General features: G+C 39.7%; 1 protein-coding gene across 3 annotated transcripts; it reads right to left on the bottom strand.

Annotated features, from left to right (window-relative positions):
* Positions 1 to 230: 230 nt before the first annotated feature.
* On the bottom strand, positions 231 to 17632 carry ARL6 (ADP ribosylation factor like GTPase 6). Of its 3 annotated transcripts, none has more exons than XM_048294696.1 (9): positions 17586 to 17632; positions 15010 to 15134; positions 13181 to 13242; positions 11482 to 11550; positions 8990 to 9084; positions 5114 to 5243; positions 3610 to 3665; positions 3483 to 3495; positions 231 to 1081 (listed from the first exon to the last, which is right to left on the bottom strand). In XM_048294696.1, the coding sequence occupies exons 2-9, from the start codon at positions 15130 to 15132 to the stop codon at positions 1045 to 1047; spliced, it is 585 nt and encodes a 194-aa protein (XP_048150653.1). In that variant the 5' UTR covers positions 15133 to 15134; positions 17586 to 17632; the 3' UTR covers positions 231 to 1044. The 3 variants fall into 3 exon arrangements, with proteins under 3 accessions (XP_048150653.1, XP_048150652.1, XP_048150651.1); XM_048294695.1 differs by lacking the exon at positions 17586 to 17632 and adding an exon at positions 17318 to 17553; XM_048294694.1 differs by lacking the exons at positions 3483 to 3495; positions 17586 to 17632.
* Between the last annotated feature and the right edge of the window lie 491 nt (positions 17633 to 18123).

The raw sequence follows: 18123 nt of genomic DNA, 5'->3' as shown, positions 1-18123 counted from the left end.
GAGAGGCTGTGGAGTCCCCCTCCTGGGGGATATTCTAGAACCAGCTGGATGCAATCCTGTGCCATGTGCTCTGGGATGACCCTACTTGAGCAGGGAGGTTGGACCAGATGACCCCACTGTGGTCCCTTCCAGCTTGACCTGTGCTGTGATTCATATGCTCCTTGAATATCTGCAAGAGCAGTCTAGTTGATTAGGTAGTGTAAAAAATACATGCAACTAATAAAAAAACCTTGGCAACAGAGATACTGTTTTATTACAGTACACAGTGCTATATCCTCTGGAAAATGGATAAACAGATTCCAAGTGAAACGAACAGAAAGCCAAAAATCTCTAGGATGCAAAGACCATCAATGAGCATATTAAAGTTAAAAAAACCCAACCAGGGCATGTCATATATTAGAAGTTTTATTGATGGGAATGCAAATATAACCATGGCACAATCACAAAAACAATGTGTAACATTTCATTAAAAGCAATTCCTTAAAAACATCTGCAATCATCTATAGCAAATACACTGAACGTTTAAATCCTTGCATCTTTAATCAAAATATTCTTAGAGAAGTCTATTATAGATGGATAATAAAAACTAATGTCAAACTTTAATATAAAAAAATGGCAGAAATGCCTAAACTGGGCATCTAAAATCAGTAGGTATCCCATGTAGCTGTATTTCAGGAAGTGCTTATTATTCTGTCTCTGGAAAATAAATATTCCCATTTGCTCAAAAGGTGTCCCCCCAAAAAACAGAGGGGTATTTCCTGATGGCTAGTTATCACCTAAAACTCAAATGAATGCAGATGTTTATTTTTAACACAATTTTTTTAAAAATACCCTCTCCAGTCACAAGATTCAATTTAATTCAATCGATGTTCATACCTGAGGTGCTAGGTTGTCTACATTCAGTTTTCCTGGAAGAGATACTAAACTGAAACAAGTCAATATAGGATATTTTAGCTGAACTGTTCATCTTCTTCAAATCATTCTTCCTTTCCAAGGTGCTTGTTCACCTACTGACAAAGGGTGTAAAAGAACGCCATAGATCCTTTATTTATCTCTCATGTCTTCATTGCTTGCATCTGATCTGTTAATAAAAAAAAACATCTGGTCTTAGCACAAGATGAATTCTTGCTGTATTTTGCTTTTTGAAAACATAAAATAGATATTTTGGTGTAGTTACAAGAATGGGGGACAACGCAGAGTTGTTTTCAACTTGCTCTCTTCTCCACTTCTTAAATTCCCATACAGCAAAGTTGTTTTCCCCAAATCTTGCCAATTAAACAGGAATACTCTTCCACCTAATTAATTTTTTATATTCTTCAGGCTTGTAAGATCACTTTGATGAGAATAAGACCTGGGAGTTTATTTGGTGAAGTATGCATGTCAATTCCTTGTACACATTTTGGCTTCCCCATAACTGAACATGACCTAACTGCCCAACTGCAAAAGATTTAAAGTTTGGTTTTAAATAACTCACATCAAAACTTTCCTCTCAGTAGCCACACTTCTCCATATTGCTGCCTGATTGCCACTTCTCAACTCACTTCAAATATTTTCTTGGTTACCAAAAGCATCCAGCATCCCATTACAAAATGTGGGAATCAGCACTATTTCCCCCACTAAGAGGGAATGCTGTGAGACAGGTTAGTTTTACCCCACTGAGGATGTGCTGTTGCAATGGTAGCCCCATTCCAAAATAGGGAAATAGCAAACTCAGCCTTCATTAGGGAAAAAAAAAGACGAAACTTTCTGCCCCTGCCACCCCAGCTGTAAAATGGGTGTGCAAAAGGTAACTAAGGAAAGCTTGGCTGCTGACAAGGAGAACTGTGCACTCATTCATCAGGTGTCATTTCCTCCCCTGAATTTTATGGCATCCCCAGGCTGTGATTTAGGGACTACCATAACTACAGAGTTGTTCCAAATATTTCCATCTAGTGCTCTAGAAATGAGGAGAATCAAGAGTAAAAATTTGTTCTAGAAATATCCAAGTATTCAGCCATCAAACAGTTAATTGCCAAACTACACGTGGTTAGGGAACAGTACAGTTTAAACTCAACCCCTCTTAAGCTTTTGGGTTCACTGAACCAGGGAGTTAAAGGAAATTTTCAGATAGAGCCCATCCATGAGGAATTTAAGCTCATAAAATTAAGAATCCATAAGAGGTGAATAGCTATGAAGAGCTATGTGAGTGACAGCAGAAGCATCTACTTTTGCTGTGCTTAAAAAAGTCTACATATATAACTTAAATATTTTGTCAGAAAATATTTACACACACATTTGAGATCCTTTCAAGTAGCATGAAGCTATGTACAAAACCAAAATTTGGATTGAAACTTAAAAGGTTCCTCCAAGAGAAGCAGAGGCCTTGAACATTGCAAGAAGACATTACTAAGCCAGAACTATGCCTGAAATTAGGAAAAATTATGACTTGGAATCTGCCTCTATGATGATAGGATACAGCAGAGGCGGAAACTCGGTGCTTGGTTCCCCACCTCAGAACTATTTTAGCTAGTGGAGGATACATCACTGCTCCTCTGTAGGGCAGTAAATCTCTTTGTAAAGACTATTTTTGGCAAGCAGCTCTCCCTCTGAAAACAAGACCGAGTATTTTTGTACTCTACAATAACTCCGTAAAACAAACCATCTTTTTCTAGTCGGCAGGACGAGTCTAAGTAGAAAGGACAGTCTGGTGTCCCTAGATCAGTGGGGATGAGTTAAGCCGGGGCCAGGGCCAGCTGTTATCCTTTTGGAGGGAGGCTCAGTTCCCGGCCCAGCGCTGACACCCGGCGGCCAGCGGGGCACAGCACAGGCGGGTGATGCGGTTCAGCTGAGCCCGCACCACCCAAAACACTCACAGCACAGGCAACGCCAGTCAGGGAGCTAAAATTGGGATGAGTCTACCAAAACTATGCCACGCTTCACTAATCTACACATTGAGCAAGAGGAAAAGAGAGACCAGAGCCTTACGAACACACAACAGAAGGAGACACAACATCTGTACCAAGTTTGTAATTACACAACATCTGTACCAAGTTTGAAATGAAAGATGCTGGATGTCAGACATTGTCCAAGATGGATCTGATATTTTCCATGCAGTTATGAGCGTCTGCATGTCCTATAATCGTTATAGTCTAAGAAGTTCTTCTTTTGGCTCTAGATTAAAGAGCTGAAGGTGTATAATTAAAACCACTGCATTTGTCTGCATATCTGGCTTATTTTCTTTCACCATTTCTTGATACATTAACATTAGGTTATGTGAAACTGGGACAGGACATTAAGAATGAACTGAAGAAGAAAATGAACTACCACAACAAGAAATTGAAGTGTGGGAGCTGGTATTGTTTAAATGAAAGTGCTACACTGTTTGCAGGAGTGTGTATTAGTATTTCATAATACACACTTTGGTCAGGGAAGCCCACACAATGTTTTGTGTATATTAAGGAGGTAAATGAAAGGCAAATATGAGACAGAGCTTTAGTACTCACTGTGTAATTTGATCTGACAGCAGAAATGGACAGAAAGAAAACAAAGGAAATAATAAAGAAAAAAACCTTACAAAATGAAAAAGCTTAACAGAATGAAAATAGAGCAAGAGAATTACATGTGATATACCTTGGAGCCAATCCACACCTTCTTGTAATCCATCTCCTTTAAGAGCATCACTGGCACTGAAAGAAACAAATCAAATTACAAAAACATTGTAAAAATACCTGTTTTAGTTGAGTCATCACTATACTTTTAATTTACATAATTGCAAAGTAGCATCAGGTACAGTTTCCTTAAGTTTTCTTCCCATGGAGAAGACTGCTCCTCAAATGATACAGAGTACCTTCCCCACAGGGAAACGCCATTTCATGATGTGATCTGTTTTAATTCCAGTTTCAAGGAAGAAGGAACCATTCCTAGAACACAAGGCAGACACCTTGCTCTGCGGCACCTCCTTCCTCGGACAATGCTGTAAAAGATGTTTACTCCCTCCAAGAGCAGCCATGAATCATGGAATCATTGAGGCTGGAAAAGACCTTTAAGATGATCAAGCCCAACTGTCCTCCCACGCAGTTCCTACACATGGTGAGAATGCTGGAGGAAGGAATTACGCGTGTGTGTGTACACACTTCATTGGAGCAGCAAGCCCAGCAGTGTCTGTCAATATATAAACTATTCTGCTACACTGAGAGCAGTGTAAATCTGCCTTTTGAATCACTGGGGGATAACTGTTTACATGCCCTTCATTCTTCAGTTTACGAAAACCAGCACAGCTGTCAATCTGGACTGTAACTGCAGTTCCCTGTAAAATGATCTACCAAGAAGCTTGGGAATTCATTAGTGTGATTTCTGGACAAAAAGCAGCAATCCCAAAACAACGTCCAGGTAATCAAGTTTAATACTAAAGGGCCTAAAATGAAAATGGTAGTTTTCAGCGTCATTTAGCTGATATCACTTTTATTTTTAACAGCTGAGGACTTTAACAGGACAAAAAAATAACTTCTATAAAAAAAACGCTTCTGATAAAAGGAGAGTTTTTTCCTTGTGAACACTAGCACTAAGTCCTTCTAAAGCTTACATCCTTCAGGAAGAAAAGACTCTAGCTCCTACAACTAAAAATCCCCTCCAATGTGACTGGGTACAAAGAATACAGTGTCCCTCTGAATGCAGGAGAGAACAGTTTACTAAATGGCCTTTCAACAGCAGTTTACTGAAGCATCTGCAGAGTGGAAAAAATCTCCAAAGGTTTTATTGTTGATATTCTCAAACCTGCAAGGTAATCTATAGAGCAGGAGCACTCTGCTAACAATTCTACTCAATTTTCCAGCAAAATATAATGGCACCTGTTCTTCTGATATGAACCCTGCTTTCTGATTTCACTGGAAACGCTCCATTCCATTACTTGGCTAACAGTTCTGCTGTGAAAACTTTTAAGACACAGTCTAAATGAATGCATTGTACATTTAAAACGAGTTTCACCATAAGTGTTTTAATATTACCACTGCTTTCACATGTGGAATCTGTCTTTCAGCTACTTGATTTATTTTATACAGTAGCGAGTGGCATGGCAGGGCTAAAACAGGAATGCACAAAGTAATGCCAATAAAGGGATAGAAAAAGAGAACTTTACCAGATATGCCAGGGCTTGTCTTTGATGTTTTCTAAGGACAGTAACTGAGACACTTTCACAGATGACACTGCATCCCTGAGGTCCATCTTGTTAGCAAAGAAGAGAATAGGCAGTCGACGGTGCTTAATATCTAGGCATGAGCAGAGACAGAGCCCTCAGGACAAGAGGCAACACTTACCAATCTCTGCATTTAACAAGGTACAAACAACACAGGAAAGTATTTTGCTCACCTGTAGCTGCAATTCGCTGAAGGTTGTATCCTACCAAGATGCACACACTGTTGGGTCACCCGGCCTCTGCTGCACGCTTCCAGAATGCTCACAAACTTCCTTGCAGGCCTTGGAATCCTCCACCCCTCTCCCCCTACCTTACACCCACACTTCAAGCTGTAGATTGGAATTGCTGGTCAAGGTGAGGAACAAGAGCTCAAACCACTGCCTACAAACACTGCACATCTCTGCTTAGTGAGAACTGGATGTATAAAATGGATGGAAAAAATATTCTGTGTTCATTCGTAACATCACAACAACAGTTGAGAAGGGTAGTCTGAATTATCCTTTAGCATCCTGGAAAGCATCTATTACTTCATTGAATTTACAGAATTGGAAAAAAATGCACATGTCTGGACTTCTTTATTCCCCCTTCCCTTGAAGGACTTCCAGAAGCTCTTTCAGCTAGCAGTGAGAACTACAGACCAAACAAAGTACTCTGGCAATTTCTGGGATACTTACACATAGACAAGCTTAAACCTCACAGATTACCCCAAAAAGATTATATGGTCAATGAAAGGAAACAAAACCTACTCTCTTCAAAATTACAGATGTAACACTGCCAAAAAATTACCAGCACTAAGACTAACTCTCAGAGTTTTTCATGTTATTTATACAAAGCATGATATACAGGATTAGAGAAAATCTAGGTTTTAGTCTATCAATCAATGCTTGATAGGAAAAGAACTTACACACTACCACCCCAATGAAAATTGCTACAGAGGCTCTTTTTAAAATCGTAAAAAGAAAAGGTTATTTCACATAGGAAACAAGCTAAGGATTTATTTTAAAATGTCAAACGTAAGCCATCCACCCCTGCTGATGGGCAGGAGGATGATAAAAACCCCCAAAAATCCTAACAAATTGTCAGTGCTGAAATGGTTTGAACTTTCCTAATTATGTTCTTTTCCACCTGCCTACTAAACCCTTCCATAGAATCAGTGGAGATAACACTACCTCCCCATATTCATTCAGAGATGGTAAGTGCTGATCAAAAGACTGACAATTTTCACAAACTATTTACCCTACCTGGAGCTCTTTTCTCCTCTGATACCCATAAACACAAGTCAAAGGTCTCAAAATACAAGCACAGTATAATTACATCTCTGTTTTGATTCCACAGCTGAACAGCTATTGAGTCTCCTGACTGAAACTTTTACATTAATTTACAGTATAATTAAATGAACCCTGGTACCCACAGGTTGCAGGTTATGGGTAAATTAAAACCAATTACAAATTAGCAGGCATCACATATGCAACAGCCAAGTTAATCAAGAAGTTTCCAGTGTTTTTCTGAACAATCAGAGAGGGGCACAGCCTAACCACCCAGACTCATAATGTACACCCAAAGATATCTGCTAAATAAAGTGGTGGTCACAGAAATTTGTATTATTTCCTAATGTGCAGTATTTCCCCCCCACACTTTTCAGTTACTAATGGAAAACTAACATTTGCTCGCTGCAAGTAGTTATGAATTAACACATTTAAAAAATATTCCAGACTCTAGATGTGTGATGTGCAATTTTATACCAAGAATTTCAAGTTGACAAGAACTTCAGTTTAGTTTAGAAGCATGTGCTAGAGGTCAAGTGACCCAAGAGTCGTCATCTAATCCAGGTAATCTACGGACTATCATCTTTCGAAGTGCTGAAGAATGAAGTTTGAGTAAAAAACCCCCAAAATATGATACAGTTATCATTAAACAAGCTGTTATTTGAAGAGTTCATTGTCCATTTATGAAAGCAAAAATAATTTAAAGCTCTGATTCACAAAAAAGTCCCAGCTAGTACAACTTCTAACCCCATTAATGCTTCACAGGACACATACCCTTCCACCTGACAACCTCAGCCAAAGCCTGGCAAAAAGACAGGCAACTGTTTTACTGAGGGATTGCTAAGATTTTCAGAGACAGGAATTGATTCAATTCCATTTAAAACTTAGGTAAACATGTACGTTTAAACCACTCCAGGAGGATGACAGAGACAGAAGCATAGATCAGGAGAAAGTAGGGTATGCAGCTAGAAAGGCAGAACAGAAATACAAATAAAGATATTGATATAACAAACCACTTAAATATTGATTCACCTAACAGCTACTTTTATTGTACATTACTAGAACTTTTTAAGCTCTTTGCTTCTCTTAGATGTGATATATCAAAATCTGATAAACCAGTGACACTGTTGCTGTATTGGAGCTAGGCTGCTCCAAGGCAGAAATACATCACTGCTCTCTCCTGGTTCTCAGGACTGCACTCAGTGGCCAGAGCCCTGTCTTTGGTAACTTGAAGACACAAATTCATGAACAGCTGAACAGCACTGACCTGCTAGGTCAGCATCAGTGACCTATTAATGCCTAAATGAAAAGCCCCACCTAAGGCTGCTTCTCCTCCATCTAAACATTTTCACACTTTTGCCCTCTATTAAACTAGTAACTTCTTCCAGCAGCCTTTACCTCTCACCCTGGGCCCTGTGTGGTTCCATTTTACCAACAGAATTGGTTTTACTGCTGCAGTTAATTCCTGATTTGGTATGAAGTGCCCTGGCTTCTGTGTAATCCACCTGCAGCCTTTGGCTCACCTCATCCTCCTTTTGACTTTTGCAACACTGCCTTTTCAGTGTCTGCATTTGAGGTAACCCACATCCTTAAACAAGAAATTAGAGAATGAGAATAAGAAGGCCCAGTCAACTCCAGCATCTTTGTTGATGAATTAAAGTGTTATATACAGTCTTCATGGAAAACAAAGTCATGGGAACATCTCTGTCCCTATTACACACTACTTTTCTTAGAAATACAAGCCAGCTTCTTCCTTCTCATTCTCAGCATGGGAATCCCACAAGTTAAGGGCTCTATCAGTTTAATAAGTAATTAAGGAATTAAAGGATTATTTCACTTTTAAACTTCCTAGATGTAGTTTTTTATTCTGGTTAGGCAGAGCAACTACCTAAAGTGCTGAAAGCGAAAATTGAATATTGCTTACAGACACATCCCAGTAAGGCTGGCTATATGGAAAGGCAAAGAATTGATTGATTTCAAAACTTAATTAAGTTTTGAAGGTGCAGCCTCATGAAAAAAAACCCAAAGCAAACCCCTAAAACCAAGACCCCGATCATGAATTCTCTCATATCCTCTTCCATCTCATGTGTCCTTCTACAGGGAATTGAAACTGACTGGTGAAATTATCCCTCCTTACTTCTGGCTAAAGCATAAAAAAAAAAAAATGAAGATGACAAAAAAGTTAAATGTGACATTAAAGGAATTAGCTGTCTTCATGGAAAAAACAGACAGGGAGACACATTTTTGTCTGTGTTGGTCATCACAAAAAGCCTCTCCAGCTTTCAACTCAATCTGTTCTTTCTGAAAACAATGCAACTTTTGATTTATATTGATTAACAAGAGACCAATCCAACTCAGTGTAGACAGCTGAAGCACGATCAATTTGTAAATGTGAATAGGAAAAAAAAACCCCACAAGCTGTTGAAGATTCTTATTGTGCTGATATTCATGAATGGCTAATATATCTGCAAAGTACTCAGAATGTGTCAGACAGGGGCTTTTCTAAAGACAACATAACAAATATGGACACAGAAGGGGAAAAAAGCCTCCTCACCTGGATGATTCAGAAGGGTGTCAAGTTCTTCTTTGGCCACAACCATTCTTAATTTGTCACTGCTATCAATGACAAAAATAATGGCTTGGCCTTCTCTGCATAACATAAAAAGAGCAAAGAGGCAAATTATAGGTTCTCAAAGAAATGAGTATTCTGTGAATAAGAAAAGGCTTCAGAAGAAACACTGAGAAAAAAGTACAAGCAAACCTGATTTGTCCTCTAATTTTTGTCACTGTCATTTACCATTAACATTTGAATCCAGTCTTATTTCTGAAATTCAATCTTTTGGTAACATGCATCATTTTTTTAGACATGAGGTTGTTACCTGCTCATACAAGATTCAGTCTCCACACACCTTTTAGAAAAGCTTGATTTTACCACCCAGACTGAAAAATGAACTCAAAAGGTAATCAACTGCTATTTTGACAGTGTGGTCAGGCAGACAAAAAACCCATACAGACAGGTCTTTACGGAAATTCTGTATTTCCTACACTGAAGTTTATTCAGAGAAAGGTCAATTACCTTTTTAGAGAAAAACTGTGTCCACAGCTAGGCATATGAAGGTTAACTTTTATATATCCTGCATAAACAGGATTTTTCTTTTTTTTCGAATAACAGGTAAAAACTTTCAACTATTTCAAATCATTAGGACATTTTTCTGGCAGTATGAACACAGCCACAAAAAAAATGCAATTATTCAACTCATTATTTCAGGATGTTACTGATATTTTATGACTTGATGTTCCATTTATTGAAACTTGTTTTGAAAATCAAATAGAGTCTCACCAATCCATAATTCACCAGTTCAGTTATAAACACTCACAAAAGGTATATTTGCTTAATATTTTAATGTAATATTCACTTCTCCTTCATTTTACATTTCTCTGTGAGACCATTATAAATACATTCTTTACCCTCCAGCACCATCTATCTTTGTATTTTGATAAGAAACAGTTCTACACCTGCTGGAAACCAGAAATAACCTGAGCAGCCCAAGACTGTATGAGAAGGCCCATTCTTTTCTGGTGTACAGAACCTTTAGTAAATAAAGCTTTTGCATGTTAGCTGAAAATGCCTAAGCAATTTTCACGAGCATACAGTATTTTACCAGAGAAATCAAGAGTACTGGCATGTATTTGCCACCCAAAAAACAACTTTGCAAAGAAGTAACAGGAGTAGGGACACAACATGACTTTAGGATTATTTAAGATAAATGGATTTAGGGATGTCCTAGAAGATACTTTCAAGCCAAACAGAAGAAAAGTCCAAACCTGAAGGACTCCAAGGCCACTGCTTTGACACTTGACCAGATTTGACTTCCATTTTGCAGTTCTTGAAAAATCAAATCTTGCTTAACTTTATAAACTGAACAGCACGTAATTATTTTATTAATATTTTTATTAAATTACTGCAAATTAATGCTTTTATATTATTCTTAGTAGTTAAGTATGTGCCTACTGCACTGGATCAGGAACAGAGGTGGATACAAGTGCATATTTCACTGTCAGCATAACCTAAAAAACTCCCTTACTGTTAGGGAGTTACTGTTAAGATGAAAAAACCATTTATGACCCACAAGGGATAAGTTACTGCATTAAATACAGCAATCACAAAAATTATTTGCTTATGAAGCACTGTGCTAACATTTTGAGAGCAGCCTGAGGGCATCAGTGACTGAAATGCAAATCTAACACTCTTGAACAATGCAGATCTCCTGGCCACACGTTTTCAATGCTAACACAATTTGCGCAAGAAGGAGAGGAAGCATTAATCCTCGATTAAAAAACAATTTAAGCTCTATCACAACTGATATTAATATTTAATCAATATTATAAACTTCAGAATTTCTCCCTTCTATTTCTCCAAGCTACTTCTGCATGGTTTAGTACTGTTCATGCTATCTAGATCAGGATCAGGCACTACAGAATAGCAATGAGATGATGTAAATAAAGATTAAGTTTCACTAAAAGCTACAAAACCAGAGAATGGTGTCCATCTATTACCAAAAGGCAACACCAGAATCTTAAAAAGTACAGAGAATACCCTGTTCAGTAAATAACATGTAAGAATGTTCACTCAGGTTCTTAGTTACACATGCCTTATTCTCTGAGGTTCATTTCCCTCACCTCTAAAAATCTCAGCCATCAGCCAATATCTTTGAGGTTTTAAGTTGCTGACGTACAGAAGAACTGAAAAATTGGAAGCCTAACTCATCTTGAGCTTTCTTACAGGATTGGTTTTCAGGTTTCAACATTTAAATCCCATCTCTAGTATGTTCCCCCAAGTTGTCCCTGAAAGCACAGAAAGCAGATAAAAACTTTCATTTTTTAGAACAGAAAGTTGCGTTTATCCAGAATGACTTCCTCTCAAACACCAGGCCTAAGCCTTCTCTGAATCATTTCTAATCACTAGATATTATCATACTTCTGTTTAAATAACCTACAAAACAGCTAATATGAAGAGCAATGCTTTAAAATAAATGATAGGCTTACTTGTAGTAGTGTTCCCAGAGGTCTCTGTATTTCCCTTGACCTGACATATCAAACACTGTGAAAGACAAACTGCAAAGAAAAGAAGTGCATGAGGCACAGAAACAAAGAACAAAACCCAAACCCAACCCAAAAAAAAAAGGCCAGATCAACTTGAATCCAAATCAACTGAGAAAAATTCCCTAAGGAACTCTGGTTGCACTATCTGCCTTCAAATGATCCTATTCAGTTTTGCAGTCTTATTATAGAAATATTTCACAATGGACAACATGTTTATTATCTGAATAAAAGAACCAAACCAATTATTTAAAGTGACATCAAACACAAAATAAGCTCCCATTCAGTCTCTCTCTCTATCGTGCTGGTATCAAATATTGTTTATGAGTAAATGAAATTCAGAGGAACTATGACTTAAAATCCACAGCCTGTCTTAAATTCTGTCCCTAGACTGGCATAAATGTATGCAAAATAAAAGGCTTTAAAAAAAATAATCAAAATTCCACTTTTAGAAATAAAAGGAATTATATTCTGGTAAAAACAGGTGAGTTCAGATGACCAAGCGACAAAGAGCAGTCTTTGCAACTGTGAGATTTCAGCCAAACACTGCAAACAGCAAGGCAACTTAAATAACACTAAAAAAATTCCCATCCACTCCTGAAATGTCTACAAAGGCAGCTTCAGTATTAGGCTTTCCTGTTTTGGGTAGCCCCAAGTAGCTCCCATAGAGGAGGCCACACCAAAATGAGGAGGTTAAGAAAAGGAAGCTCTCCAGACATCCTTTCCACTCTATGTCCCCCAGTTTGTGGAGGTTTGAGGTTTTGGGTGGGTGGGAAAATCACTCTACATGGTGTATTTACAGGTCATCATCTCTCCTACTACAGGATCAGAATAAAAAAAAGCAATATAAATTAATTTACATTCTCACACAGGAAGTCCCAAACCTGTCTGATGTGCTTTATTGAGACAGAGCTCAGTTGTGGAGGCTCATACAGAAATATGAAACCTCTCAATCTCACACATCAGGTCAAGGAATAAACTATTTTCTTGAAGACCTCCCACCCAGTGAGGCCACACTGCTTGGCTTGAAGACATTGAAAACATCCAGTGAAGGCTACAGAATAAGAAAATGATGCCGCCTCCTTGAAATATCTTCGTGTCACGACATTCTTAATCCAAATCTTAGTCTTAATTCAACTAATGACTCATTACTTCGTTTCCTGGCCTTTGCTCCTGCCACCTTTACATTGCTAATGCAGCAGCCATCCTTTTGCATTTAATGAGATTACACTGCAATCTGTTCAGAGTACCTCCAGTGAGAGTGCTTAATTCAGGTTACCACACTGAGAGAGGAATACAGGCTGCCACCTCGGCAGCTGTCTCTTCTCCAGTCTGTAACAGTGCCCTATTCCGAAATTCTCAACAGACAGGCATCAGATGTTTATACACACTACTGCAAAAAACTACAAAACTTTTAATTTTTTTTTTGGTAATAGTTTTATAGCAGCACAAAACACACATTATATTCTAATACACTCAGTACTGGATCAGGATTAGGTGTCGTGGGTACTACATATCAACAAGCTGCAATGTTATGTCAGTACACCACCACACGTGATACTCAGTTACAAACCCACTGAAAGGGATAATTAAGACCAACTATTGTACAATAATCACTACTGCTAATGAAGAAAGAAAGTACTACCTTGAAGTCTTGAATTTCTCTATACTGAATCCTATTGTTGGAACAATGTCCTGAGTTTGAGCCTTTGAAGGAAAGAAAGTACAAATTTGAAAATCAAATTAGAAAAGGCAAATACTGAAATATATTTGAAACATGAATACATTACAGATCTATTTTTCCCCAAAGTGTGCAATATTAAAGCTCCCAGAAAAGGAAAGTAACTCAGAATCAAGGATTTGTATTTTCTGGGGAATAGAGTGAACACTATTGGAATTGCCAAAACACAAAGCATTATCAAGAGATCTGTCTGATAACTGATTTACTACTGAGCCGGCCAAGGAACCTATCAGCTAAGTTGGTAGAAAAGAATAGCTCCTCTAAGAAGCATCGATATTAGAGCAGGAAGAAAGGTCACATCCCATAGATTACAGAGCTGCCTGAGAAAGTGACATGCAATCCTTGCACAGACTCCTAGAGCCCCTTATTCCAAACACCGTCCATAGGCAGGTCCAGAAGAAACAACTGCAGACAGATGGGAAAACATCTGTATTTGCCAGGCCCTTATATATTGCTCCTGGGGCAAAGCAGCAGTTCTTAAGAAGACTGGGTTGACCCAGAGCTCAAAATCACCTGTCCATTGAATTTACCAAAAATAAACTATTTTATTTACTTTGATCTAGTGACACTTGTTGCATGCTAGAATATTTGGCATGTCTTGTAATGGTAGGACTTAACACAAGTTGGACACAAAGTTATCTTCCTATAAATTCTCATTACAAACAAATTCTATTTATTCTACTTGTGTAAGTCCCCTGAGATCTTCTCTAGTGCCCATTATTGTGATAAATCTTCAAGTCTGTGTTCAGCTCTAGTTAGGAATCCTTTACTGCTTAAGGCATGATATAAAAACCCTCTAAAAAAAGGTCTCAAAAATTACATAAACATACAATTTGCCAGGTACAAATTGTAGCCTTTCCCCCAAACAGCTGGCAGCAGATAGCAAGCAGTTTATAGTCTTTGTTTATAACTCTACTCAACTTTCAGTGGACGAACAATTGCCAGGAATGGAAGAGTGACAGACTCTTCACCATGTCACACTTTTTAAACAATGTCCAGTGGACTCATCAGGTAAAATTAAATGAAAATTAATATTAATAAAAAAAATCTGTGCCCTGATATAAACAGCAGAAATCAGTTTCCCACATGCATATAACCATTGAACATGCCTACCAAAATTCATCTATTTCTAGTCCATAAACATACCTAGAAACAAAGTAATCCTACTTTCATTTTTGCTCAGATTATTATACACTCCTCGTGGCCTCAAACACTTTTCACTGGATGGATGAACTGCAAGTATTAATGGTACTTATTTTGAAAATTATTCTGCTTTAAAAATAGTGATGTCACCCTTAAAGGTGCGTTTTCACATTATTTCTTATTTTACTACTTCTTATGCACTTATTATTTTTCAGGAAGAGATTAAAATAAACATGGTAAATTGTTGTACAATTGTATTAATCCTTAATGTTCAACATCACTTGTAAGTGCAATCCTGTGGCAACTATTTAAGTGATTAAAGTGACTGTTTCAGATCCTGATCTCAGCCATCATAAACCCTTCCTTATTGCGTGATCTTATCAAAAGTGTGCCACATTAACAGCGGGTTTTTTTGGAAAATAACATGCGTGTGAATGCTTACCCTTAGTTTTAGTTAGTTGGAAAATTTTAAAATCTATTTTGCTCCCCACAAGCTCTTCACATTTTTTTTTCCACGGGCACATCCAGTATAACAGCATGCAAACCCAGACTTAACAAACACCCAGCAGTGAGCCAAGCTGGCTACTTACATTTGAAGGTTTGAGTTTATTGATGATCGTTGTTTTGCCGCTGTTGTCCAAGCCAAGGCACAAGACATGAACCTCCTTTTTCTTCAGCCCAAGCCATCCTGCCAGCTTGTCAAACAATCCCATGGCTGCGGATCAAAAACACAGGGATCACCTGCTGTTCAGGGAATCAGAGCAGGGAATGGCTGTTGGAAAAGTGCTACATGCAGGGCAGCGCTGGCACCGAGGGTGGGCATGGGGCTGAGCAGCCTCACACCTGGGAAGGGATGGTGTGAGCAGGACCTGCCACAAACACTGTCCCAGAGGCTGGCTCTGCACATAAGCACATGGAGGCTAAGCTGATTACAGCCAGGAGGCCTCGATACAAAAGTAGACTGGCTGTTTATAGCTCTGTCTATATCACACAATGCCCTTGATTCACTGGGCAGAAACATTGCCATCGTTCTGAGCCGCCCAAAGGGGGGCACAACTGCAGTGCCACCAGGACTCCCACCAAACTGAGCAAAAAATAAAGGAGGGCCATTATATTCACCTCAAATTGTCAGCAGTCCATCATTCACACAACCAAACACTATTTCCCCTCTTCAGCACGTGCTACGTAATTTACTGAACGCAGAATTAAATAAAGCACCCTCTGTTGATTCAATTCAAACTAATCCTAACAGGTTTTGCCAATATTGACACGTATAAATTAGGAACTCTTCACTCACTACAAATAGAAACTGATAAAAATCAGACACCAAAACATTCACCCACATGTCAGGGAGGTGCCAAGCCTCTACTGCTGCCCAGACTCTGGCTGAAGTTACCTGGCAGGGGCACGTTCAAAGGAGCTTACATCACGTGCTCCCCTGCAATACCTGGCTAAACACGCTCTGCAAAGAGAATAACCCTTGTCTGTCCTGAATGAATTCCACTAGAAATAATTTCAGCAATCAGACAACTGAAATATTTGAGATGTCTTCAGTGATAAAGCATCTAATTCATGTCAGAGGGGTTTTCTGGAGTGGTGAAGGCTGTTTTTTTTTCTTATTAAAATAAAAACACACAGCACTAGACAACTCAGGTTGCAAGCTTAATTACCCAGGAAATCATAGCAGGACGGGGAAAAGGTAAAAAAATGCCATCAAGAACAAATTTTTGATCACACTTTTTGACTAACTGATTACAAAATGATGATTAACTGCTTTTTAATGATTTTTAAACTTTGCATTTGATAAAGTCACATAAGTAATCATTCTGGCTAAGGGATGATTTTTCCTTTTTAAATACAGATATTTTTTAGAGCTTTATCAAGTGCATTTTGATTCAGGACTGGTAGTGATCTACAGAGTGCTTTGTGCACTACAGCTACACAGAGTTATTACCAGGTTAAACAAACCCAACATTAGTTACAGCAAGTCTCTCATTCTAACTCCCTTTGTTTTATGCCCCACTCATTTTCGAATCCATATATACAACTCCGAAAGCAGATTAAAGCTGTTTATTATCAAATTAACCTGACAAAATCCTGTTCCAAGACACATTACTTCCTTATCCAATCAGGAGCTTCATCCACATATTCTAGATGATGGAGTCAAAAAAATACATTGTAGGCACTCCTAAAATGAAACAGGAGGAAGTACAAGCCCTTAAAAATACTTCTAGGGCTTCATTTTTAAATCCAAACCCCTAAATACACAACAGCCTTTTTTCATGTTTTTTTTTTCCTCATCTGTGAAGGCTTACAGCAGTTACATCTGTCACAGCTGCCTTTCCCCCCTCCCCCCCTTTTTGCCAGCTGGTATTTTGCCTAAAATGCTATACAGCGTACATCAGACATCTCCTAAAATTATTTAAGCCACAGTCTGGTCCGGGAGCTTATAAGCCTTTTTCTTAAGAAAGGATGTCTTTCATGTCTGATCTTTGTCTATTTTCAAGCCTAATCAACAACAAAGGAGATTTAATCCATGAAATAGAGAGCAGCCAACAAACAAGCTCTAAGTGATGTCCAGGTGTCAGGAAGACAAATTAATTTTTTCGGTAGAATTGCCCTGTTTAGGTTTAAGGCTGAGTATATTTCACTCCGATCCAAAAGAAGGGAAAGACCGAGCATACGGACTAATTAGCATGGGGAACGAGAGAATCATTAACCAACAGAAGACAGGATACTAATTAATAAGAGAACTAGGTGACTTGCAGTCAGTGAACATTAATACCTCTGGTTGCTAAAATGTATAAACAATGAAAAGCTTTGGTAGTCGCTGTGCTGTCTCGGTGGATTTGCCGCCCAGAGCCCCTTCCTGCGCAGAACCATAAATAAATCAAATACCTCGGCTCTATGCGCGGACCTAATTCGGGACAACACCTGGCTGCCGGGGTTCGCAGCTCCCAGGACCGGCCTTCCCTCCCTCCCCTCAGCAGCACAAGGCCTCGAGCCGCCCCGGCAGCGGCCGCGGGTCCTTTCTCCCAGGCCGGGACAGGGTTCCCCGGGGAAGGCCGGCACAGGGTCCCCCGGGGAAGGCCGGCACAGGGTTCCCGGTTCCCGGTTCCCGGTCCCCCGTCCCCGGCTCCCGCGTCCCCGCGGCCCCAGCACCGACCTGGGCCCGGGAGGCGCCGGCCGGGCCTGCGCGCCGCCGCCGCCGCCGTTGCCGAGGTAACCAAAGCCCCGCCCCCTCCCGGTCCCACCAATCCCGTTCCGCCGCCCCGCCCCTTCCGGCCAATCGCGGGGCAGGCGCTGGGGCGGGGCCCGCCCCCGTCCGCGGCGGGGCTGAGGTGGGGGGAGGTTGACCGATGTCCTCTTCGTTTTCCGTGTCCAGCGCTTACGGAAGTGGTTTTTTTCCCCCAACCACTGCCCCTCTTCCTTGCATAACAGCAACAAGAGTGCTGAGATAAATCCTCTTGAGGATTGCGATTAACACAGAAGAAAACCTCTAAATAAGAAGGGCCCCGCGAGGTGTTCACAGCACCGCCCGTTCCGAAGCGGGCGCCTTGGCGGAGAAGGGAAAATCCCAAATCCACGCGTCACTGGGGCAATGGCAGCAGCAGGGCCTTGGGAAGAAAGCAGCCTGGTCAGGCCAGGCACAAAGGCTGCAAATACGCTTTGGAAATTGTTTTTTTGCTGCGTAGCACAGTCGC

This window comes from Corvus hawaiiensis, chromosome 2 (genome assembly GCF_020740725.1).
Source record: "Corvus hawaiiensis isolate bCorHaw1 chromosome 2, bCorHaw1.pri.cur, whole genome shotgun sequence".
NCBI lineage: Eukaryota > Metazoa > Chordata > Aves > Passeriformes > Corvidae > Corvus > Corvus hawaiiensis.
This window is presented reverse-complemented; position numbering and strand designations above follow the sequence as displayed.